This window comes from Vanessa atalanta, chromosome 24 (genome assembly GCF_905147765.1).
Source record: "Vanessa atalanta chromosome 24, ilVanAtal1.2, whole genome shotgun sequence".
In the NCBI taxonomy this organism is placed as follows: Eukaryota; Metazoa; Arthropoda; class Insecta; order Lepidoptera; family Nymphalidae; genus Vanessa; species Vanessa atalanta.
The window spans coordinates 6767753-6794337 of NC_061894.1; the positions used below are offsets into that span (position 1 = coordinate 6767753).

The 26585-nt window shown below is 33.4% G+C and overlaps 1 protein-coding gene across 4 annotated transcripts in view; it reads left to right on the forward strand.

Annotated features, from left to right (window-relative positions):
• The window catches only part of LOC125073499 (KH domain-containing, RNA-binding, signal transduction-associated protein 2-like), a 275976-nt gene that overhangs the window by 105105 nt on the left and 144286 nt on the right, over positions 1-26585 (forward strand). For 3 of the 4 annotated variants that reach the window (XM_047684353.1, XM_047684356.1, XM_047684355.1), the window contains exons 1-2: positions 8164-8337; positions 11382-11534. In XM_047684353.1, coding sequence (XP_047540309.1) covers positions 11432-11534 — 103 coding nt within the window. In that variant the 5' untranslated portion in view covers positions 8164-8337; positions 11382-11431. Of the gene's footprint in view, positions 1-8163; positions 8338-11381; positions 11535-26585 lie in introns of those variants that run through there. The other variant, XM_047684354.1, reaches the window with a different exon arrangement.

A 26585-nucleotide genomic window follows, 5' to 3' on the forward strand; every position in this document is an offset into this window, starting at 1 on the left:
ATATTATATTAAAAATAAAGATATATTAATTATAAACTCTCAGTAGTGCATTAGAGTTATTAGTAAATCACATGAAATGCGTAAATCTAAGGTTTGTTCTTCTTTATTCATACTTCGATTGGAAAAGTCTATACGACGAATTGCAGTAGAAAAAAAAAAAAAACAAAAATCACTTCTTTTTTTGTTGACTGTACAATTTTCTCAAAATCTGTGTATGCCGGTCGAAACGTTTAAAAATTTAGAGGCATCCTATAAAGGTTACTTTATCGCTACAACGGTTAAAGTTAAGGCCTTTACCCCCATTTCGTATTTCCGCCCTGGATATCCACATGTTTATTGTATCCGGCTACGGTGGAGCTGCAGAGCGGAGCATATTTTTATTCCGTCAGCAAAACAAGTTGCAATATATTTGTTTATCTTTTTCTTATAGTATAGGTAGGCGGACGGACAAAGCCACATGTGTGATCATCACCACCCATAGACTGACGCTGTAAGAAATATTGACCATTCTTTACATCGCCAATGCGCCACCAATTTATTAAGAACTGAGTCACAGACTACACCAAGATATTCATCCATAATATAAGCAATATGGACATGCATTTAAAATTTTAAGGATTATTTTGTTTTTCACCATATTTTTTAAGGCCAAAGTCATACTTCGAATCCGTCAAAACTTTTATCGTCGGCCTTGGGCAAACTAAAAACAATATGCACACACACACACACACAGCGCGTACTATCAGTTTATGAGTACATTTATATTTTCTAGAAAATATAAAGGTTTAAATTCAGGACGTATTTAAAAATTTCTCTTGTGCGGCACAGTGTCTTGTGATGAGTTCTTACACTACCCTGATACCAAGTATTCATTAATCTCGTGAGAGAAAACATCGTAAAGGAAACTTGCATATGTTCTCCTCCCACAAACTGACGAAGTGTCGAATCTTTGCCTTTACGAAAGAGAAAAGCTTATTTTATGAAAACTCTATTTTATTAATAAGATGAGGAAAAAGTGCGCGCAAAAAAACCCCCATAGTTATTCTGGTTTTGTAAATATTTCATATCCCATTACTACCGGTAGTTCATCATGTTACGTTTATTATTCCAGCCGCCATTTTGATAGTTTTATGTTGAATTTTGACAAGTACTTAACTGGAACGTGTTGGCTTTGGAATAGTACATCTTTATGGGGATTTAAGAACCGTGTGCTACTAAGGGTTATTAAATGGAGATGATCCAGAATATGTGTATTTAACGGTGGCTTTTAAATCTAGTTTATGTTTTACTGAGATAACTTAGATATAAACTTCTATTATTTTTAGTATCTCTAGTAGATATTAGATAAAAATCTATTTTATCATGTTGGCGCGTTTAACGTTTAATTATTATTGTGCATTAGTGTGTGTGACGCTCTTGCTTACAAGATGCCTATTTGTGGGTGCGGATATGAGTAAAGTCAGCAAAAAAAATAATTGTTACGTTTGTTTTATTAAAAATAAATTAATTTATCGAGTATTGACGTACCTTTGTATGTGAATAAGAACATGAAAAGTGATGTGTCATCTCGGTTTGAACCTGGAAACAACTGGAAACAATTCAAGTTCTATTATAAACTATAAAAATATATACATTTTTTTTAATGATTCTTAATTTATTATAAAGCATAGCAAAGTGGTGAAATTGTTCAAATGCAATGTTTAAATATTCTATTTCAGAACACGCGTACGGGTGACGTTTGATTAATTTCATTTCGCTCATGCTGTATTCGGGAACAATTAAAAATACGTGCGATAAATGAACCATAATTTATAAATATATGAAAAATCTATTTTCAGTTGTATTTAAAATCATTACATATATATACTACTCATTTTATCGATTTTGATGCATTAGCAGCCCGTAAATGTCCCACTGCTGGGATAAAGGCCTCCTCTCTCTTTGAGGAGAAGGTTTGGAGCATATTCCACCACGCTACTCCAATCCGGGTTGGCGGAATACACATGTGGCAGAATTTCGTTGAAATTAGACACATGCGGGTTTCCTCACGATGTTTTCCTTCACCGCCGAGCACGAGATGAATTATAAACACAAATTAAGCACATGAAATTTCAGTGGTGCCTGCCTGGGTTTGAACCCGAAATCATCGGTTAAGATGCACGCGTTCTAGTCACTGGGCCATCTCGGCTCATTTTCGGCGTTTTTGATGATGTACACAAAATAGTATTACGTAAATAATTTATTTATTTCTAATTATATGGTTTTTTTTATGGCATCGGTAGGCGGATGGTTCAATGGACCATCTGATGCAATGTGCTCACAACTGGGTATAGACATTATCGTTGTATGAAATTTTAACAATTTCTCGCATAACCGCAAATGTTGGGGACTGAGATGTTGTATCCTTCGTGCCTGTAGTTACACTTGCTCACTCATGTTTCAAAGTGTAACACAACAATACTGAGTTACTGCTTGGCGATAGAATATATGATGAGTGGGTGGTACCTACCCAGAGGGGCTTGTACAAAGCCCTACCAGCAAGTGAGTATTAATAATTTGAATTAGACATAACATAATTATTGTAATGATGCATGGAGTAACAATTTATGCCGTAATACTAGCCGTGTACCCAAAGGGTTTTCCCATCGGAAACATTAAACAGGAGTTTTTTTTTGGTAGCGTCGCCTAAAGAACAATTTATACATGTCCTGGGAATTAAAAAAAAAAATTACATTTTTCACCATTTTTGAAAAAGTCTAATATCAAATTCCATATTTACTTTCAAGAGCGACGGACTTCCGTACAAACGTTCATCTTAAATTTCACCTTCTTACTGGATGAGTTTGAAAAATGCTTTAACTCGTTAACGGAAGTCTTAATACCGATGTTTCCGACCTTTCATATTTCTAATATCACACATAAGGAATTTATAAGCACACTTTCATCCCCTATTTAACCATGTTAGGAGATGAATAAAGCAAAACCCTAGAGCTAACCTACGTTACGTACCCATAGCAAAATTTTATTAAGTTGATTTGATTTGATAGAGACTGTTAGATGTTTTTAACTCGACATTTTTATTTTAAATATAGATAGCAAATGTTTTTGTGTATCTATATGAATTGTAGAATTCTTAAAGAAACTTTAAACTTCATTCCCAAAGCACCCGTTACGTACGTACAAGTTCTCCGGTATTATTTAGATGGACGGTGATAGTCATTTTCGATCATGGTAAATCAGTCAGACTCATTTCAGCCTGACTACAGTTAGCCTTTTTTTTTTTTGTTTAACGAGGAGGAAATCCATTTACGCATGCCGCCCGGTCGGGGGACCGGGACGGGTATGTGGGACTCAACCGGGAACTAATGCCCCATGCCAGGGCACGCTAGTGCTAATGCCCTGTCCTACCCACTAAAACCATCCTCGGGTTTCCACCATGCCGCCGAATGGTGAGGCCACGGGATCGCCAAGGGCATGCAACCGCGACCCCGCCAGCGGCAGCCGCCGTAAGGCGGCTGAATATTCATGGAAAGCGCGCCTAGTGCGCGCCTTCCCCCTCATCCTCCACGCGGGAATATGGCGAACTCCCCCGAGTCCGCCACTGGAGGCTGGGCGTCAACGAAGCTGACGCCCTGCGGCGGATAAGATGGTAGGCTCCGCCGCTGACCGCCGGTGTAAAACACCCGGGAGGTTCGAGTAGCGAGCCCTCCCACTCCCTCCTAGCCAACGAGGCCACTCACATGGTCCGTCCTGACGCCGATCAGGGACGTACCAGGAGCAAGCCCGCGGCATCCCTCCCGCCAGTCTTAGCCGTGGCCGACGAGCAAGCTCAAGCCGGCCCAGTTACCCAGGGTACACCACGAGGAGGTGACTGACATGTACCCCGACTACGGTTAGCCTACTCCAACCCCACTCTATTTATTAAAAAAAAAGTGTAATCGGTTCTTAACATACAGATAAAAAAAAAAAAATCATAATGTATTACTAGAATTTTCCCTTATATGTGCCGAATATAGGCTATATTTTCAACACTTGGCGGAAGCACAAACAAAAGCCGTACAAATAATTTAATTAAACGAAAACTTAAAATGAAAATATCGTAACGTCTAAAGTTACATTGCCCAAAATGTATTTTAATAAAAGAAAATTAACAGCTTCCCATCGCACTAATTTCCCTTAGACGAAAGTGTTAATAATAAAATTTATTATTATACCTTACACGCCAAGTACCCTACGACACGAATCATTAATTATTTTATTAAATCATTAATCTAAATATTTAATACTAATCAATATACATTTTAAACATATTAATATAACTGAACATATTTTTTATAGATAGATTTAAATGCGTACAGCACCATCTCTTGAGCTTATCATTGAACCCAAATGTACTGTTTAATAGATTTTGAAATTAAGATTAACAGGTAAGTATTGTGCGTCTATTTTGGTGGTTAGGCTTTGTGTAAGAACCCTCATAACTCACAGAGACACAAGAGACATAACGTCATCATTCCCAATGTGGGCGGCACATCGACCCTTTGACAATGCAAGGAATGGTTCACATTCCTGCGGCACCAATGGGTGGTTCTGACATCTTACCATCAGGCTTGACAGGTCAGATTTGAGAGTCACTTGCCAATGCCAGCTATTTGAAGATGACATTAAGTTAGTTTTGTTCATTTTGTTTCAAAATTAAAGTAGTCGAAATATATTCGCCTTTGACTTTAAAATATAAAATCAGATACTATACAATTACATATCTGTCAGGCGTAGTATTCGGAGCTCGTTAGTCGTTGCCGATGATTTCGGGCTCCAAATAACCACCATTGAATTTTCATGTGCTTAAATTATGAGACTCTATTACTTTCTTTACTGACTTGACTGAAAAATTTAATAGTTTATGTGATATTACACCAACAGCCAGGAGCTTTTTTTAAAAGCGACAAAACGATATTGATGGATCGACGTCAAAATGGAAATGGGAAAAATGAAGCTAGACAGAGTACCGTATGTATTTAATGAAATAGATTTACAAACAAACGTCGAAACGGACATTGGCTCGGAAATTTGAATAGATTAAAAATATCAATCTATCGACAGATAGTAATAGAAAGTAAACCATACTGAGGAAAAGGTTGGAGTTTAATCCACCACGCTCTTTTAATGCATGGTAAATACACGTAGCTGATTCGCATCCGTCAAATCAAGGTTTTCGGACGATGTTTTCTTTTCCGGATCAAATTAATTCTAATCACATATTAAGGACCTGCAAATTTAGTAGTGCTCGTCTGAGTTTGAACTCGAAATCATCTGTTAAGATGTACGCGTTCTAACCACTGGGCCATCTCGGCTTAATGTGTATGTACATATTTCTATATGGGACTATGACTGAACTGTCGGTCACAACTTCCAATCTCATGGGAGACCAGGTCACTACGCAGGGCATATTATAGTGCACAAATGTGTGTGGCAACACAGGTTCATATTTTTGTGCAACGGCAAATCCGAGACCATTAGAAACGTGTTGATGTTGAGGTGACCATTGTTCAGGCGGAGGACTAATGGCATTAAATGCTTTCCGAGGCAAAGAGTGTACACGCTTCCAACTTATGGACGCCAGACTGTTACTGAGAATTTTTCGACAGGAAAACCCAATAAATTTCCATCGGCCCGTTCTGGGGCTTGAACCCAGAAACTGGGGACTCGGGATCAGTAGCCTTATATATAGTCACTAGACCAACGAGGCAGTCAATAATGTGTGGAGTCATTATAAAACTAAGAACACTTAAAACTTCTGAATAAAATAGAAGCTACATTTCGTACACTTCAATCTGTTACCTTATATGAATCGTTCGTACACTGCCGGTCGAAATAAGGGTATAACTTGAAAAATTACTTGATGAATCTACAAGAAGATCGCAGTTTTTGTGGACGTGTATCATGCAAAAACTGCTAAGTATTTTTACATTAAATTTGTACCATTACAGTCATGGCGCTTAGAAAAAAAAATTATTCATTATCATGCAATTTAACGTATTTATTTGACATTATGCTTAATTACATATTAATTAATATATTACAAATTAGAGAAGTAGGTACCATATTTATGTAGAATGTATTAATTTTACAAATGCATTAATGTTGTCTGTGTTTTGGACTGTTCAATCGTAAGACCAAGATGGCACAGTGGTTAGAACGCGTGCATCTTAGACGATGATTTCGGGTTCAAACCCAGGCAGGCACCACTGAATTTTCATGTGCTTAATTTGTGTTTATAATTCATCTCGTGCTCGGCGGTGAAGGAAAACATCGTGAGGAAACCTGCATGTGTCTAATTTCAACGAAATTCTGGCACATGCGTATTCCACCAACCCGCATTGGAACAGCTTGGTGGAATATGCTTCAAACCTTCTCCTCAAAGGGAGTGGAGGCCTTTAGCCCAGCAGTGGGAAATTTACAGGTTGCTAATGCTCAATGCTCAAATCGTAAGAGTTGCCTGTAAGATATTTAGAATAGTATAGTATGTATATGATGTAAAAATGTATAGTACATATAAACGTAGATTTCTTTAGTAGCACGAGCAATCAGTAGGAGCAGCGAGTTCAACCAAAGCGCCGTACGATATTTCAAAGGACTTTGAATATTTTTTTTAATATTTCAATAAATCAATTATCATATTGAAATATATATATATATTATAGGAAATGCAAAATTAAACAAAGAACGTACGTACGCACCATACCAGTATTTAATTTTTTTTTCTTTTATAAATATCTGCAGTTTTGTTTTTAACTAAAGGACATTTCATGAAAATTTTTATATATAAGTTTTATTATTTCTTCTAAGTATATGTTTATAATTAAATTGTCATGAAGTGTATTTGAAAGGCAAATATTTAAACGTATCCGGAGAGCGTATTTGCTAGGACTTGGTGTTTAAACATAATGCATGAAAAATATTTATAAAATCTATCGTACTACTAATATTATAAAGATAAAAGATTTTAATTTCTTTTTTTTTGTTAAGCTTTCACACCTTTAACGTTGTCAGAGGTATAGAAAAGCCTCCCCTCCCTCTTCATACATGGATAAAATTGCGAACAATAAATCTATTTATTGTAAAGAAAAAAAAATGCGTCTAACTAATAGTTAAAATTACAAAAAAAAAAACTTTTGTGAAAATAATACAAGTTAACATTTCCATTTTTAAATAATTAAACATTAAATAAAAGCATTTTTTTCTAAAGCATGAAGTTTGTTAGAGCGCAAGGCACAAACTTTACAGCCAAACATTAACATTTTTAAACTAAACCGATACTTTCCTAATAGATATTTCTGTGTATATTTGAAATAATGACACAATAAATTTTACAAAACAAAATGTGTTAGGTTTTTTTTTTTAATTTCTACTAAAATGATGTACGTTATAAAACGCGCTTTTTCACTTGAAATGTCAAAATTTTCGCGGGAACTTTGCCAGAATCGGAAAAGACAGAGAGCTGGCGATGTAAAATTATATCTTATTACATTTGTTTTAATTAAAAAACTACGCAAATTTATTCAATAAAACGTATACCTGGAGCACGTTTTGAAATTTCTTTCAGATTTCAAAGGAAATTGAATTTAACAATAATTATTGAATAATTAAAACATTTTTTACACATACTAATTACAGTAATTATCCCGTGTTAGAATAATTTCATTATAATATGAATGTAATAATTAAAATACTTCCAGTATAAATTACAGGGTAAACGCGTGTGAGATTAAAATTTAATTAGCATCGTGTTATTTTTAGGTAATTTATTACTACGCGTTATTAGCGACTGTTGAAAGAAGAACTTATACTCGAAAAAATATTTATTATGTACAAAATAAAAATAAAAACTTGATTGAATTTATAGCCAGTGTCACTCGAAATGGTGTAAGTATTCTATCGATACTCCATACATCCAAAAATGTTCAGGCATTTAAAAGTTACTAACTTATTTTATTAATGTTCAAATATTAATAACAATAAAAAAATTAATAAAAGATTAAATTAGATACATACTCGTATATAGGTATACATATATTCAGCTCCTGGCCTACTTTTAGAACATCTGTAAAAATAGTGGCGCTCCACACAGAGTGCTCAGTTTATTGCAAGCTGCGTCGAAAACAACCGTTTTAATATTAGAACGCTGCTTCAAAATTTAAAACACCCGCGCTTCAATTTACTAGTTTCGACGGTTCGAATTTGTGAATCGAAATTGTTTTTTTAATCTGTGTTTTAATTATGGTGTTTTTTTTAATGAATCTTAGCCAGTTTATGTCTATAGAGCTTTAGATACAGGTAATGAGTACTATTGTATGATATGATTTAGAAAACGAGTGCCATTTTTGTAATAATACTATATTTCTGATTTTGAATTTCGAATTATTTGTTTTTTTTTTCTTGGAAAAGTTATTTCTTTATACAATCTTGATTTTTTTACTTTTTTTTAGAATTAGTTTATTATAAAAATGTAAATAAAATCGGAAAACTTATGAATCGACATTTTACAAGATTAAATTTTAGTTACCACCGCAATGTAGAATATATCGAAAATCATAGACAGGTAGCGCAGTATTTAATTTTATAAGAAAATAAATTATTTTATTTATATATTTTGACAATCAACGCCTTATATATTTTATAAAAGTTTAGTTACTTGAGCCAAAATGTTTCCTTGTTAGAACTTTAAGACCAAATCGATTGCACATCCCTGTTAAACTTGTTTATTTATCTCGAGATCGGCTGTTAATCATCGTGAGGAAATTTGCATATATTGGATGAAAATCTGCCACATGTCTATATCTACCAATCCAGTTGTTAGAATATTTTCCTAACCTCTTCCTTTATAATGATATTACAGACTGATTTTTTTTAGTTATTTTTTATCGCATTTAAAAGAATGTGTTTGTGTATCCAACAATTGGAGTATCGTGATGGAATATGCTCCAAAAACCTTCTCCTCGAAGGGAGAGGAGAGGAGGTAAATTTACAGGCTGTTACTATATAAAGAAATATAATAATAGTTTTATTACTGCAGGATGTTAACACTGTTTCTAAATGCCTAGTGTTCCTCACATAAATCTTAATATTGCGCTAGGCTAGGATTTACCCTTGATTTATTATTCTACCTCGAAGCATATTAACAGTACGGTCAAGGCTATTTCTGTTCATTAGAAAACGAAGTCGCTTCCCGTTGTCTGTACGTTTAGATCTTTCGAACTAAGCAACGGATTTTGATGCGGTTTTTACCAACAAATAGTGTGATTTGAGAGGAAAATCTACACGTGTAATACATGCCCTTTATAGGAAAATATGTATAAAAAAGATCCGAGTTTCAACTAATAAAAAAAAAATATTTTTTCATTTTTGTTATTTAATACAAAAATTGTATAATAATTTATCCTAATTTTACTCTCATTGTACCCGTGTAAAGCCGGGACGGGTAGTTGTATGTAAAAAATGCGAGCAATTTAATGTGTAATACTCGAAAAATATGTAGAACTGTTTGGTGCAATGAGAATCTTATCTGGTTGCTGCTTGGTTCAAACACATACAATTCTTGGCGGGAGGCTTTTGTTTGGGTCCATACCATCCACTCATCAGTTATTCTAACGCAAATTTAAGCAGTAGTGTAGATTAGTGGTACATTGGTAATATGAATAAATAATTCTTATAACCTGGATGCCTTCAAACGAGGCATGGCGAGGGCGACTGGTGCAGCTCATTCTTGCTGACTGTACTAGTCGTATTCGCGTTTGAATTTCACTTCCACTTACCATCAGGTGGAGTGGATTCATATGTCCACCCGGATAATATAAAATAAATAAGAGGAGATTAATATTTTTTATACTACCAATAACAAATAGCAGTGGTGACCATTAACCAGCAGGTGACTCTTGTCAGTTAACATACTTATATGACCTTAAAAGCGCGTTTTTGATCATACGTCTGCCTCGTTCTTCTAGGGACTGTGTTGTAAGGCAGTGGACTCTGGGGTCTTCTGGGACCGGGGTTCAAGGTGTTTCTGTTGATAAATATTTCGGTAGCTACCCATTGGTTGAAATTTGGTGCTATTTTGTCTTTTGTGGCATCCTTGCCTTTGGTAGTATGTTAAACTTTGCATTATAATAATTATGTCTCGAGAGTCATCTAGTTGGAATATTATTAATATAATATGTACTTTTTACTTATCTACATATAATAATAAAAACTCCGTATAACCAAAATAATTAAAGATGTGACTGTGTATGTACTTAAATTACTATAAGGGATTTTTACCATGTCTTTTTATTTTTATTTAGTGCAGCTCGATATTTCGACATTATCTACGAATAAGATTTTAAATTAACATGGTTATTTTTATTGCTAACAGTATTTTCACGAGACTCATGAACAAGACATTCGTAGATAATGTCGAAATATCGAGCTTCGACAAATAAAAATAAAAAACATGGTAAATATCCCGTTTTAAATACTGTTAGTTATCTACGAATGTCTTGTTCTCGTGAACAATAAAATTAATAAAAAAAAAAACTTGATAAATACCCCGTTATAAATACTTATAGTAATAAAAATAACAATGTGAATTTAAAATATTATGTATATACTTAAATGTTATATATGTGTATTAATTTACGAGGACGTCCGCAAAGTGGGTTTCGGACTATTAGAGTAAGGTGAAATTCATTCTAGTATTATTATTTGTTATTAGTTAAGTTTGAACTAATGAATGGACGCAATGGTCCTTTTATAAAAAAAAAAACTGTTAGATAGCTCATTCATCTCTAACCTGCGTTTAGTGCAGGCGAAAATAGCTAGACATTCAATGAATATCCCAAGTTTAAGCAACAAAGATTCATGTAGTTCTCGGTCAGGAAATTTGAGTGAGCCGGTGTAATTATATACACCAAAGCTTAACTTAAGTTACACGTTTGAAACTTAAGCTATACCTCTTGTACTAACTTAACTATATATCACCACTAAAATAGTAAAACATCTTATAGCATAGAATTAGTATGTTAACGTACTTACTTAGTTTTGTGATAAAGTTATGAACGTATTTTTTTTTTTAATATAAATATGTTACTCGATTTTAAAAATAATGAAAAGACGTGTTAATATCACCTATACGAAATCCACTATACATTTCAGCTCTCGAATATATATTTTAAAAAAGATTTACTTTTAATTTGTATGAATAATAACTTTGTTATCTTGGTGTGTGTGTACTTTGCTAGTGTGCGTGTATTTAGTGGCCAACAGTCTATGTAGACGCATAGATAGAAATAGATAGAAAATATAATATAGCACCATGAGTACTAAAACTCCCTTTTCCTTTCCAGATAACAAGTGGTCGTGTTGTGTAGTGTAGTGATGTGCTAGTGCCAACAATATGGAGCCATCGCTGCCTCTCGAGGAAGACGAGGGCAGGCCTCAGCAAGGGTCCACTGGAAGCGGCTCGTCCTCTGGCACGGGTTATTATGGACACAAAAATGGTGAGTGCTTATTACACAATTTCAATTCGAAGTTATATTAAGATGCCAGAAATGAAATAGAACCAAACTTAAATATATACTAATAATTTTAAACCACCAAAACTGTACCAACTATTTCTAAAATATTTTAATGAAAATTGACGTAAAGTTAGCCTAGCCTAGCCTTGAAGGTTAATACGAACAGAGCCGTGGGGAAGAGATTTATTAACCCACACATTATTAACTCACACTCTTTCATTGCCAAAAACATTCTTATGACTTTTTTGTTTAAACGAAAAAACTTTATGTTATAGTTTACAAAAAGTAAGTAAAGTAACAACCCGCCTATATTCTCATATTAGTCTCGTCTCTCCTCGAGGAGTTTTAAAACTTATTCTTGCTCCACGCAGTAGAAGGTTAACATGCATGTCGCAGAGTTCCATTCGAAGCGTGTAGGCATTTTTGAGATATTTTCCAGAGATTAATTGTGCCATTAAAAGATAATCATTAATACGTTATTTCTTACACGAAATGTTTCTTAAATATATGGTAATAATATATTATTTAAAAGGGTCCCTTCAAAAATGGTTAAAATCTTAACACTTTTTTAACCAATCTGTGGGTACATTTCAGAACACCACGGTCGAATTATTAAAAAAAAAATCAAGCATATTATTGTAATATTTAGTATTGATGTTCGTCTAAATTCAAACAAGCGTACTTCGATATAAATCCACTTGTCCTATCAACTCGAAAAAAACTTAAATCTAAATTAATTGTTTGTATAAAAGTTAGCAGGAACGAAGTGCTGTTTGAATTATTCGTGAGGCAAAAGGATTATTTGCTCGAGTAAAATAGTATAAACGAATTGGTCCACACAAGAAAACACAGCACTTTAAGCGCTTAAAATAATAATACGTACTAGACGTTTTGATATGCATCTGTTTCACAGCGCACAAAGCATGTTTACGGGCACACGTGGAAATAGACTAAAATGTTTTTATAAAGACGTATGTATGTACTCAGGCTGAGTGATCGTCAATATTCTCAATATTTAACGTGAACAAGGCTTTACTTAAAACCGACACAACATATATGTGGGGTTATGCGTTTATTAGCCCTTTTATATTTGATTGTTATGTAATTTAAAAAAAAAAAATACATTAACGAATTTAATTTCATTGAAGTATAATGTTAAGGTAAGTGAGCTTATGCGTTTATTAGGCCTTTATGTTTATATATTATGATTTTGAGAAATTTTAAGTAGCAGTTTAATATTATTGACGTATTAAAGTGCGTCATATGTTAAAGGAATATTTATATCTAATTTTTTTTTTAGCATTAGCAGCCCGTAAATGTCCCACTGCTGGGATAAAGGCCTCCTCTCCCTTTGAGGAGAAGGTTTGGAGCATATTCCACCACGCTGCTCCAATGCGGGTTGGCGGAATACACATGTGGCAGAATTTCGTTGAAATTAGACACATGCAGGTTTCCTCACGATGTTTTCCTTCACCGCCGAGCACGAGATGAATTATAAACACAAATGAAGCACATGAAATTTCAGTGGTGCCTGCCTGGGTTTGAACCCGAATTCATCGGTTAAGATGCACGCGTTCTAGCCACTGGGCCATCTCGGCTCTTTATATCTATATCGAGATTAAATTGCTTATTTTAGTAGGTTTTAAAAAACACAATACAATAAGTTTAGAGCGATCACTGATTTTGAAATGAGGAGTAGGAGTTTAGTAGTTACTATCGCTCACCAATAAGATTTGTATGTAGGTACACCGAGTTTTAATTAGTCCAGTCCCTTAGGGCATCCCGAATGGGAGATGTGAAACCCTTAAATTGATAGTTAATGAAATAATTTTTAATTAAAGTAAATCTATTAAATATATTATTTTTGTAAATAAGCAACGTAACAATAATAATAATAATATATATATAAGAGAGAAAAAAGCATCGTGCCGTTTGCCGACACGACATACGACTTAGTGGGCCTTGAGGGGCGATAATAATTTATTTATATATATATATATATATATATATATATATATATATATATATATATATATTTATTTAAGGCATAGGTTGGCGGACGAGCATATTGCCCCTGATGGTAAGTGATCACCACCTCCTATAGACAATGGCGCTGTAAGAAATATTAACCATTCCTTCTATTGCACATGCGCTACTAACCTTGGGAACCAAGGTGTTATGTCCCTTGTGCCTGTAGTTACACTGGCTCACTCACCCTAAAAACCGGAACACAACAATACTGAGTACTGTTTTTTGGCGGTAGAATATCTGATCTGTGGATGGTACCCAGACGGGCTTTCATAAAGCCCTACAACCAAGTAAATATATTTCAAATAAAAATATATATAATTAATTAAATTAAAGCATTTCATATGAAGATGGGATATGAGGTATTCATCGGTGCCGACAAATCGAAATACCCGATAAAACACGCCTTGTAACTACCAACACTATATGTGTTAGTAACCATCTCTTACTATATGTGTTAGTAACCATCCAAATTTAAGAAAAAAACCTGGCACTTGACCGTTTAGAGATGCTTTCTCTCTTCTTAAACAAACCAGCGAGGCGCACTCCGTCTCTTCGGAGCCACAAGATCGCTTTAAAATCTTTATCCACAATTATTATGATTTTTTTGTTTTTAAAAATAGAACAAAAACCTAAAATATTGATCAAGAATGTGTAGTGATAATTAAAATCAATATTCCATTGTTTGATTTATGAAGCACACACACAAGGACACAATGTTACGTAAAAGATAATTCGAATTAATTAAATATTTGTATTGCTTTCAAAAACAAGGCTTCTACAATACACAACTCTAGAACACAATCAATACGGTTAGGGGAGCAAGTTTGCAAACGGAAACTGCACTCGTTTTAAATGTCAAAGTTTACGCACCACGAATAGGTATATTTTGATTTTCTTCGTATCGGAAAAAACGGAAGCAGTTCTCTATTTTTTAGTTATAATATTCAGACGAAATAAACAAAGCTCACTCGATAGTGAGTGTTAATTACTAATGGACATGGCTCTGTGAGATATATTAACCATTGCTTACGCTATACGCCACTAATCTTGGAAACTCAAAAGTACCGATATGTCGGATGAAATTGTCCCAAATGGGGGTACCTACATTGTAACGACTTGATGGCTGATCTGAGGGTTTACCTGAGCAGTGATACTGGTTTTAATCTATTAATTTTATTCAATAAATTAAAAAAATCTAGCAACAATAAAATACAGAGGATTTTTTAATCGGTGGTAGGGCCTGTCTGAGTAAAACCCACTCATCATATATTCTACCACCAAATATATGGGCACAAGGGAGGGAGATAACATCATTCCCAAAGTTAGTGGTGAATTGACGATGTAAGGAATGGTTATTACTTCAGACAGCGCCATTCTATAGGCGGGATCACTTATCACGGAATACCCGTCCCGCAAACTATAAAAAAAATATAAACGACAACGGTACCCTAAAGAGCCTTTTGTCGCAAACCGAACAACATTTTTTTAGTTCCACCTCACTGGATCAGATAACGCTTGTTTGTTCAAGTTTCTATTGGTTTACGAAATTACACTTTCTGATTCATAGATTTATTACTTTTTTTATATGAATGTTCTTTTTGTACCGAATTTCTCGGAATTATGTAATGACTGGGCGAAACTATGATTATGCTTAATGGTGGCTTTAGGCTTGGGCCAAATAAATATACTTTAGGGTTGTTACAACTAAGTTGAGAAAACAAAATAAGGATGTCAAAAAATAAAAATATTTTTATTTTAAAAGAAAGATAACTCCTATTTCGAAATCGTACCATTTATACTAAGTACTGATGGCCCGTGGGACCGGAAGGTTTTTGAGTGTCAACCACGAATCGGAAGACGCTGCATGAGCAGATACCTACAAAGTTGCCGTTGGATATGGGTCTGGCCATTGGCCTTCGGCCATCGTGGGGGTTTTTAAAAGAAAGCATGGTGCTTTTGTATTGAGTTGTTTTTCCTAAATATCTGTAAGAAGGTCAACGAGGCACTTGTATTTAACACGATGTAAATACTAATACATATGATGCCAATGCTGAAATTAAACCAGGTCACGATAAGAGACCAACACTATTGGAAATTCTAATAAATGATTCCATTATACATAATTTACTATTTGATTTCGGCACCGTTTGTAAGCTGTATGGAAATAATTTACAGTCAGCCACCAACCTGACGCTGTTAGTGTTCCCTTCAACAAATTTTGGATGTGGGCTAGGTAATACCGTAATATGAAACCGACGGCTTTTCGCTCTTTTTTAGGCTTGGGAGAGTACATACTAATAACAGTATGTCTTAAGCATGGCTGCCGTGGTCAAATTTAGCCCAGAAACAATCATTACCATCATTATTATCATTGGTATCATTATGTGCGTTGAGAATTTTTTTTAAGGTACGGTAAGTAATTCCTTACGTTATTCATTCAGTCGTGGAGCAAAGGATCAACGTAAGCTTCACAATTTCTGATCTGATCTATGAGGGCTACTTTTTGTAACGAAAAATGCGAATGCTTATAACAACCATTTTTTACATGAAGGTTCGCTATTCGCTTCACATGTAGCTTATGCCGTCTGAAAATATGTAAGTGACGTCAAGATTATGGCCATTACCATTATTGAATTACCTAATGTCCTAAGTATATCTGTTTCTGAGATTACTTTAGTCTCAAATAACAAAGGAGGTAATTGCGTGAGCGCTATTACGGACACCTGATTCCCATTATGGATATCTTAGGAATTTTGATCTATACGATTGTCTCAAGTCAAATATTCTTTGTCATTTAAGAAATACTGTCCAATTGGAAAAAGCAGAATATCAACTTGATTAAAAAATGTATGATATGGATTCAACATTAAAGTTTTGAATTTATAATATTAATGTAGCTAAGCTATGAATTGCTTTTTTTTCTAGAATTCCGTAAAAAATTGACTTATTTTGATGAAAATTTATGTCTGAACGAACCTAGACAAATTCATATAGTGATTGTCGATTTCGTTTGAAGAAAAAGCTTATTCGATTTGTAACCAATTGTCGTATTTGATTGAACTAGAGGTCGAATTTTGACCAATAGGTGTTCGAAATTCGACCGTGGTTCACCGCTAGTTAAAGTATCACATAAAATAATTCGAAGGATCCAAAAAATTAGACTAATCTGAAAAATTCCTTGACCTTATTGGAAAAAAAAATGCCAACAACGCGTTATTGATTTTTCAGTTTGATTTGTTTCGGTCATTGGCAGTATGAACGTTAACTATAAATATTTATTTCATTTAATATAATGTATTTGTAATATATATTTTGTACACATTCTGTCTTTATTTTTCTCCTTCTCCTACCTTATATAACCTTTAACTATGCCTCATCTCACACTCTCGCAAAGGGGTACAATTTAAATAAAATTTTATTTCACGTATTATAATTTTTTCAATTCAATTGTGATACGAGTATATATGATCACCATTAAATTATATAAAACAAAGTCATTTACCGCTGTCTGTCTGTCCCTGTGTATGCTTAGATCTTTAAAATTACACAACGGATTTTTTTGAGTTTTATTTTTAATATATAGAGTAATTCAAGTGGCAGGTTTATATGCATAATACATGCACTATATAGTAGAGAAACACTGATAATTTTAGAGGTTTCTAATATGATATCATTAATAAATACAACAAAAGAGCTTCTTTGCGACAAAAACGCACGGACGTATCGGTTGTATTGTCTAATGACATGATGAGATTCTGTAGTATGTTTAGTATGAGTATTGCACCCGTGCAAAGCCGAGGCGGGCGCTAGGTTTCGACGAAAATCAAAATGTGAAATCGCTCCTACAATTGTCAAATCAAAAGTTGCTCAATTATTCGTCTTCCTCACTAACAACGCAAACACCATCAAAAACTTCCTGTGATCTTCAAATGAATGAAGAAATTCACACAAAAAAATCCAATCGTTTGTTTACAAGTTTTCATATAAAAAATGTCACAACAAGAAATGATTTCACATCAATTTACATGATTTAAATTAAAGTCACGGATAATTTGTCTATGTCCGCGACTTGTACTGAGAAATGTATTAATTATTTGGCAACCTTTCGATATTAAGCTTATATTTTAATGCAATGATAAATGTGCTGTGAACTGGTAAATTTATGATCACCATTTATAAATTAGAGCACGCTGGACGTCCCGAATTGTGAAATAAGCTGTTTTTTTTTTAAATAATAGTAGCATTAAAATGGTTATTGTTCCAAAAGAATGAAAGAAGAATTACAACATTCACTTGACGAAACTTACTGGTTAACTTGTAAATAATACTTACCATACATATTAGGCGTTCGAAGAAATCAATTGAAATATAAATAATTCAGTTTTTTTTTTAAGATAGTAGCAACAATTGACAGTAAGAGATTTTACAATATTTTTTTTAAAGTGGGTAAATTTACTTTACATTGAAGCACTAGTATAACCAAATAAGTCCCCACGCTATGAGCGACGTAGATACGTCACGTCGGACATTTATGAACTCAACATTTAGTCAAAATATTTTTGTATTCGATATTCAAAAGTTATAACATTTCGTTCCGTGTATAATAGAGTCCTGAAACATAGACTGTGATGGTACTTTGAAATAAAAACATTCAGGCAAACATAAAATGAACGATGGAAAAAACTATCGGTATTTTTAGCATTTGGCTCAGTTGCTGGTAGTATTTTTCTTGTAAACATGACGTATCACTTTGCAAGGCCCGTCGATTGCTCTTCTTCTGCTGGAAAGAATAACAAATCAATAAATACATAGCTTATATAAAATTACAAAAGATTGCAATTGATTCTTTTGTTTTAAGTTAAATTGTACTTTGACATACTTACCGTTTCGGTTGCATTCAACAATGTAACATGACGATTCAAAGGCATTGAGCCTATTTGAATAAATAATATTTTTGTCTTCTGAATCGAATGTGTGCTTTTAATAGTATGTTTTAAGTACCTGTCTTTCTTCTGTGTCCTCCATAGAATTTCCTGGAAGTGTTGGTTTTTTAGTGAATCGCCTCATGGACATCTTTCTTATATAATCTGCTAGGACACATATCTTGACTAATAATAATTATGATTAAATCGACCTCAAATCATCTTAAGATGCCCCATAGTATCATGGTCACCCCAATTATGATCTTTTCAAAATCGGTTCAGAGATTTTCAAATAAATAAAATCCACAAAAGGTAAATTATTTCTTACAGGGACGATAAATGATAAGTAAAGCGTTAACAAGATTTTTTATTGTTTCTCTGGCTAAGAAAATAGGACTATCGAGATAGATAATAAAAGTTATTTATTTGTTATCTGTGCGACATAAAAATAATAGAACTGTAAGTAATTAGTTTATATACAATCCGTATAAAAGAGTAACTAGTAGATTCTTACCAGATTGAATTCTTCTTGATAGGATAGACATATTATATTCAAAATCGTTTCATCAAAAGCAATTGTAAGGGTCTGCTTGAGCTAAGGATGTCGTGATTTTGACTTCTATTTTTGCCTTTGCGCACATCACATGGTTCAGTGAACCAAAACGAAATTGGAGATGATGATCTTCAAAATTTCTAAGTTTTTCATGAAAGTAAAAGCCTGTAAACGTCCCACTGCTGGGCTAAAGCCTTCTCTCCTATTGAGGAGTAGTTTCTTTAAAAAATAAAATTGATATCAATATCGGTCTTAATTGTGAGTACCAATTATATGTTTACGTCAATTCAAGCACACTGTAACCTTCTCAAACTTACCACCCGTATAATATTTCCTATTACCAAATATAATAAACTGTGACCTTTGTCACATGACCTTTGAAATAACCTCCACCATAGCTCCGCACATGTTTTAAAAATATACCCATAACCGAATGTTGCATAACAAGCGAACTGTAAAGCCAAATTGAAATCAGATAATCATGAAAACCGCCAAATTTACGGTACAATTACCTCATTGTGCTGTGGTTTGACATGAACGTTTGTCGTGCGATATTCGACCGCAATCGGGCTTACCTTCAATTAACAAATGACTACAATGCTCGTGCATATATTTTTGATTGAATTTCGAAGAAATTTCAAGTGGAAGTTCTTTTGGTGCGATGAAATATATTTTTCAAGGTTGTCGTCTCGGAATTCGTGCGTTTTCAATCAGATTGAGAGGAAACTTTGTAGAGTTGTTGGCTCAGTAATTTCGATTCATAATTTTTGAGTTACTTTTAAAGTACCACCCGTAGTTTGGACTCCACTTCCACTTACCATCAGGTGGAGTGAAGTCATATGTCTGTCTGGACAATATAAAAAATGGCACTATTAAATATTAACGGTCTTGAAGCGTAAATGCACTAAAGGGAGCTAAGATTTTATATAAGGGGCATTTCAAGGGTGACTGTAATGACACTGATTTACTCATAATTTAACACATACACAACAATACTTATTATTCCTCTTTCACGATTGAATATGTAATACATGGTTGGTACTAAGTGCCATCAACGGGCATTAGATAGCATGTGAGTTCAATTAATTAATTATTTGTATTAGTTTTTATTATTATTCACTCCAGTACTCGTCGTAATAGGGTTTAACTTCTATTCAGTAAGTGATAGTTTTATTATTTTTATAGCTTCGGGTTCATAGCCTCTCTTATCAGCTTACGAAGAAAACTATTATCAATGTTTCTTGCATTTGTCACAACTGTCCATATTTTTTTTTATGATATCGGTAGGCTGACGAGCAAATGGGCCACCTGATGGTAAGTGGTCACTACCGCCCATAGACAATGGCGTTGTAAGAAATATTAACCATTCCTTACATCACCAATGCGCCACCAACCTTGGGAACTAAGATGTTACGTCCACTGTGCCTATAGTTACTGGCTCACTCACCCTTCAAACCAGAACACAATACACAATACTGAGTACTGCTGTTTGGCGGAAGAATATCTGATGAGTGGGTGGTACATACCCAGACGGGGATACTACCCATACACTTTGATACTGTAAGAAATATTAATCGTTATAGTATCATCAATGCTCTACTAAATTCAGAAACTTAGATGTTATTCCCTTGTGCCTGTAGTTGCACTGGCTCACTTACACTTCGAACTGGAATACAACAATTGTAAGTATTCTTACTCACCCATCTTAACGAAACACAACAATACACTTGGGCTTAAAAAGTGCCCATAAAGTATCACCAAGTTTTCTAATTACTACTATACATTTATTCTTGAAAGGATTTTTTTACTTAAATGTACAGCTGTTAAATAATAATTAATCACTGGATTATAAAAGAAAAGAGTATTCAGCTTAAAATAAATAAAATGTAGAAAAGATAATAAAGGTCTACAAATAATGATTATATTGAAGGACAAAGTAAAGAAAAAATCTTGTTCTTTTGGACTAAGTACCTTCACTTTATGTGAAGTTATGCAGAATAACTCACCGAAGTCTCGTCACATTGGGATGAATCGTGTAGGAACGCTCAGTGGACAAACATAAAAAAGCAAAGTGAGAGCCTTTAAATGTCTTACTGTTGGGCTAAGGCCTCTTCTCACTTCGAGGAATTTTTTGGGTTTATTCCACCACGCTTCTCCATTGCGGGTTTGTGTACACATGCGGCAGAATTCACGATGTTTTCTTTCATGTTGAGTACGAGACGAATTATAAACATAAATGATGTACAGGAAAATAAAAGAGATGAGGCCTGCGTTTGAACCCGGAATCATCGATTGAGATGCACGCGTTCTAACCTTACCGATATTTATTTTTATTTATATGGATTGTACGCTACTTGTACATAACTAACAAAGTCAGTTTATAAACAAATCCAGGGAAGCAATTTTAACCAACATTGTGATACTCATAACATTGGCACAAGGAACAAACACTAACTTTTTACTCTTGTAACTCAACTGCAGAGTCAAGTCAAAAGAGTCACTCTTTGGAAAATGTATACGATTTCAATTACTGAATAAAATAGTTTGGAATTTCTTCACTATATTGAAACCTGAAGAAAAATACGAATACAATCGCCGAGTCTTTTCGTCAGTAATTCTCAGGATTTTCTTTTCTGAAACGGTTTTAGTTTCACCTTTACTATCGATCCTCTTGACCGATTTTAGCTACGTTGACCAATTTCAAAGAAGACCAGTCAATTACGCAGGATTATTACAATGCACAAATTTGTAAGGAACACTCCATAAATGCACTCTCTATCCCCCCACCCGTGACCACTTTACGTGATTTCCGAGGTAGGGGGTGTACAAACGTCCACCTTCTGGGCTAATGCTGAAAATTATTTCGATAGGGAAACTCATTAACTTTTTATCGGACCGATTTGGGGCTTGAACCGAGGACCTCGGGATCTGCAGCCTTATATCTAGCCTCAAGACTAAAAGTCATTCAATTAATAAGTAATGCTCATATTATATTCATCAATTTGAAACTTTGCTTAGTGTTTTAAGATCAGCCATCGAGATAGAAGTGATAGACAAGAGTAAATGAGAACATTCTTCTGCTACCAGAGTTTTGAGCTCAGGTGGGTTGTGTTGAAAAGTTCCGTGCATTAAGCGTGGTAACATTTTTAACTGACAAAGGCAGCAATTGAACATTTAAAACTATTCTTAAATTCATAAACTGGTTTCCTTTATGTTACTGATGGAAAATCTGTCTTAAATAGAAGATGATGTATAAAATACTCTTGTCATAACTCATAAGTAGTAACTAAGCAATATATTTATATATACGAATAAAACAACATCGTGCCATAACCTATTTTTTGTTATGTGATTATAATTTTTCAATGAATTAACCGTTAAACCCCTTTATTAACTTATATTTACATATGTATAACATTCCCGACTTCGCACAGGTAGTATAACAGAGTAACGAGTAAAGTGAAGTGAGGAGCAGGTGTTGGAGATGCGCTAGTGTAGCGGTGTGATGTGAGAGAAGGTGAGAAGAGGTGGAGAGAGTTGATGGGATTGCATGGGGTATATAAATGCCTTACTCAGGAAAATAACCATCTTTATTTTCCCTAAATTCCTTACATAAGTCTTCAAATAACGTTAATATAGTAATATATTATAATCCTTTATGTATTTACGCATGAAACTTCCCGTCATATTGTAGCAATTATAAAAAATGAATTTAAAGTCTAACCTCCGTTATCAATCAATGCGTCCATAGCAGAAAACTGCATGAAAATCCGTTCGATAGTTTTTGTGTTTATCGCGTACATACAGATAGATAGAGAGTAGGGATTTGTATGTATCTAGTGATAATGTGTACATGTATTTTTGTTATGCACAAATCATAAATGTATTAATATTTACTTAAGAGATTAAATTTATTATGCTTACGCTTTAATTTATTATGTAAGGTCTTCAACATAAATAACAAGATAGAAAAAAATGTTCTTAATAAGATCACTTCGATTTTTTTTTTATATTTATTGTTCTGTAGTTGTAACATCATTGTTGTGAGCATTTTATTAATTGTTATCTATGTGAGCGCTGAATTTATGAATATATTAACCTTTCTCAATATTATACTTAATGATAAGTTTAACGGATTGTCCGTATTATTTTATTCGTAAGCGACATTTTTCATTTATATTAAATTCCACAAAATGTAATTACTTCATTGTTCGGTGGTTTGACATGTTCATAGTTTGGCACCCAATGTGGGACCGCAAACAAACGTGCCGTTAGTTGACAACACCGGATATAATTTAGAGACAAACAAAATAATTAAATTTAAGCTACTTATATGACATGGTTCTGACGGCATAATTATTTTCATTGTTGTCAATTGAAAACAATTACGATTTACTAACTGTACGTGATTTTTTTTTATAAAAATAATCTGCAACATTTTTTGTATACAATTACTTATAAAGTAGTATTTAACAAAACAAAATTTAATTGCTATTGGTTTTAAAAATAACAATAAAACAAAATTTTATTTCAAATTCAAATGCATTTAACAAATATATTACTTAAGTAGTCTTATCAAAGTTAAACCTACCACCGGTGCGGAAAAAAAATACCCTGACCTCAGAAAAACCGGCAAAAGAGTTTCGAATAAATTGATCGTAAATAAATGTTGGCGCCCAAAGTGGGATTATTAAGATTTATTAATTACTATTGAAACAAATCATATAGATTACTACATAGATGTACATACTATTATATATGCTTTAAAATAGTATTCAATCTGAGATGAAATGTTTGATACGTGACAAGATGAATACTGTCCCTTTTCATTTCTATTAGTTAATAGATGTGTGAGTCTGGGACGGTTCACGTATTCACATGTTATATTCATCAAGTCAAATTACATGTATTTATAAAGTTAAAAACTTCTTTAAATTCAGATATAATTACCCAATATGAAAATAATGAATACGTCCGTTTATAATGAATTTGGTTTGTTAAAAAAACAAAATCAATTTCGTTTGGACTTTATTTATTCGTTGATTTTTTAAGAATGCTCTTGAGCTCATGAAACTAATAAAGTAAAAAAATAAACATTATTTATGATGTCAAATAGGAATACTTTACTTGTTGACTTCCAGGCAGGATATAATATATTCATATATAAACCGCCGTCAAAAGTGCTTGTAAAAGACTGCTTGAATAAAGTATATTTTGATTTTCTATTTCTGTATAAACTATGAGGCGTGGATCGGTTTTGAAATAAATATTTGATCGTCACTATTTCATAGTGAACTTAAAAATACAGAACTACATCGTCAAGAAAAGTAGTCGTCCCGAAAAGGCTTCTGAGATGTCCGGCGATTTGAAATCGATTTGATGTTATAAGCTCAGAATCCTTTCTCTAACAAGGTAAGTCTATTTACCTGTTTAATAGTAACCGGATTATCCGATAAATAAAACAAAACGTCTTACGAAACACTTGGATATATCGGAAGATTATCAACACATATTTTACTGCCAAACAACAATACTTAGTACTGTCGTTACCCGATTTTAAGGGTGATTGAGCCAGTGTAATTACAGGCCCGAGGGACGTCACATTTAAGTTTGCAAGGTTGTTGACTCATTATCGATGTAAGGTATGGTTAATAATTCTCACAGAGCCAAAATCTATGGGCAGAAATTGGCTTACCATTAGACGATCCATTTTCCAGCTTGTATATCGATAAAAAATGGGTAACTTAGTTTGTAACATTAAACTTTAAAACGGAACATGTTGCAACAACTCTTGGTACATATACGGATCACTATTGGTCGTCGGGTTGATTAAAGGGTACGGTTAGTTGACCCACATGCAGGGAAATGAGGGGGGGAGGCGTAATTAAGGGTGGAGGAATTGGTAATGATCCCTCAGCTTGACGAAACGAAATTTCGTTTAAAATTATTGTTTTAAAAAAATAATTAAATCAATGAATTTAAAATTGAAGGCAATGTATTGTTTTTTTTTTTTATATTTATTGTATAGCATTTAGGTGTATGTTAAATGAAACAGCTATCAAAATAACTACGACATTATTTTGTAACCATTTGTTTGATAAAATGTAAAAGAATTACACAAGTAAATGTAATTTTTTCTCTTGCCTTTGTTATAATAGTAATATGTTTGACTTTTAAACTTTTAATATACGAGTATATTATACGTTTATAGTAATTTTATTAACATAAGAATTGATAACATTAATTGCTTAAATATATACAAATATGAATTAAAAATAGTTACTGTATAAATGTTGACCGCGTGGAATGGTGGCAAGAATGCTAGCACGATTTTCCCGTTGAATCGCAATTCCGATCCTCTGTATCATACTTGTTATTATGTTTATAGTAGTATATAATCCTTCATTGATTACAGTTAATATAAATCATATTATGTAAAAAAAAAAAACGTTATAAAAATGTCACGCTCTACATAGACCCTATTTTGTAATTTAACACTTAAAATTGTCGAAATAACTATAATTACATTACACAGCGATACAAAGATTTGATAAAAAATATTCAAAGCAAATTAGATTATTTGACAAGCAAAAATAATTTTCTTTCACGGACAATCATTTATAAAATTAAATAATGTAAGGCTTATCAAATAAAATCATAACGGCTGATCCGTTATGCTTTTATTTGCGTGTATGATAAATATCACTTTATTTTTTTTTCTGAATAAATCAGAATTATAAAAAATATATTCGTTCTGGTTGTAGTTTACCCTCTGTTACATACTATATCCATCCAAACTATATAAAAACAATATTATTGGATGATATATTTGTAAATTGTTTTTATAATATTATGGCAATTTTATTAACTTCCTTATAAAATGTATACAGCTTTATTGCGGTACCTTTCCTTCTTTTCTTATCTCTTAGATAAAAATATTAAATTCGAAAAGAAATTTATTAACTATTCCTACATGTTACAAAGTTACATAAAAATAGCGTCGTGGTAACGGGCTTAGACATCAAGGGTGAATATCAATTACTATGTCGTAAACCAGACGACCTTTTCGAATATTTTGACGAATCTAATAAAATCTCATATCCAATTTGGGTAAAGTGTTTGTACTCCAGTACTTAGTCTAATTAGTGATAAACAGGCAATGTCTTAAAGATTTATGCGAATTTACCAGCGTACGTGGTATTTCATACATTGTAAATGTGTCATAACTTTTTCAATCTCACTTTATAAAATTGGCGCCCAAGATGGGGCATTATTACTTTATACGAATATTTTATGAGATAAAAAGTTTTCGTTGTACTTTCCTTTATTTATATAGTTTTTATGACTAAGAAAACTTCTTAAAGTAGAAAATTAACAATCACACGACGAAATTATTTCAGCTAGCAGGTTGCGTGCTTACAGCCCTTCGGGTTGAATTGTAAAGGGCTCCGTGATTGATAGCCTAAAATATTATAAGGCGTTTTATTCTGTACACCTCCATTTTGCCTATAAACTTGCACGCACGTA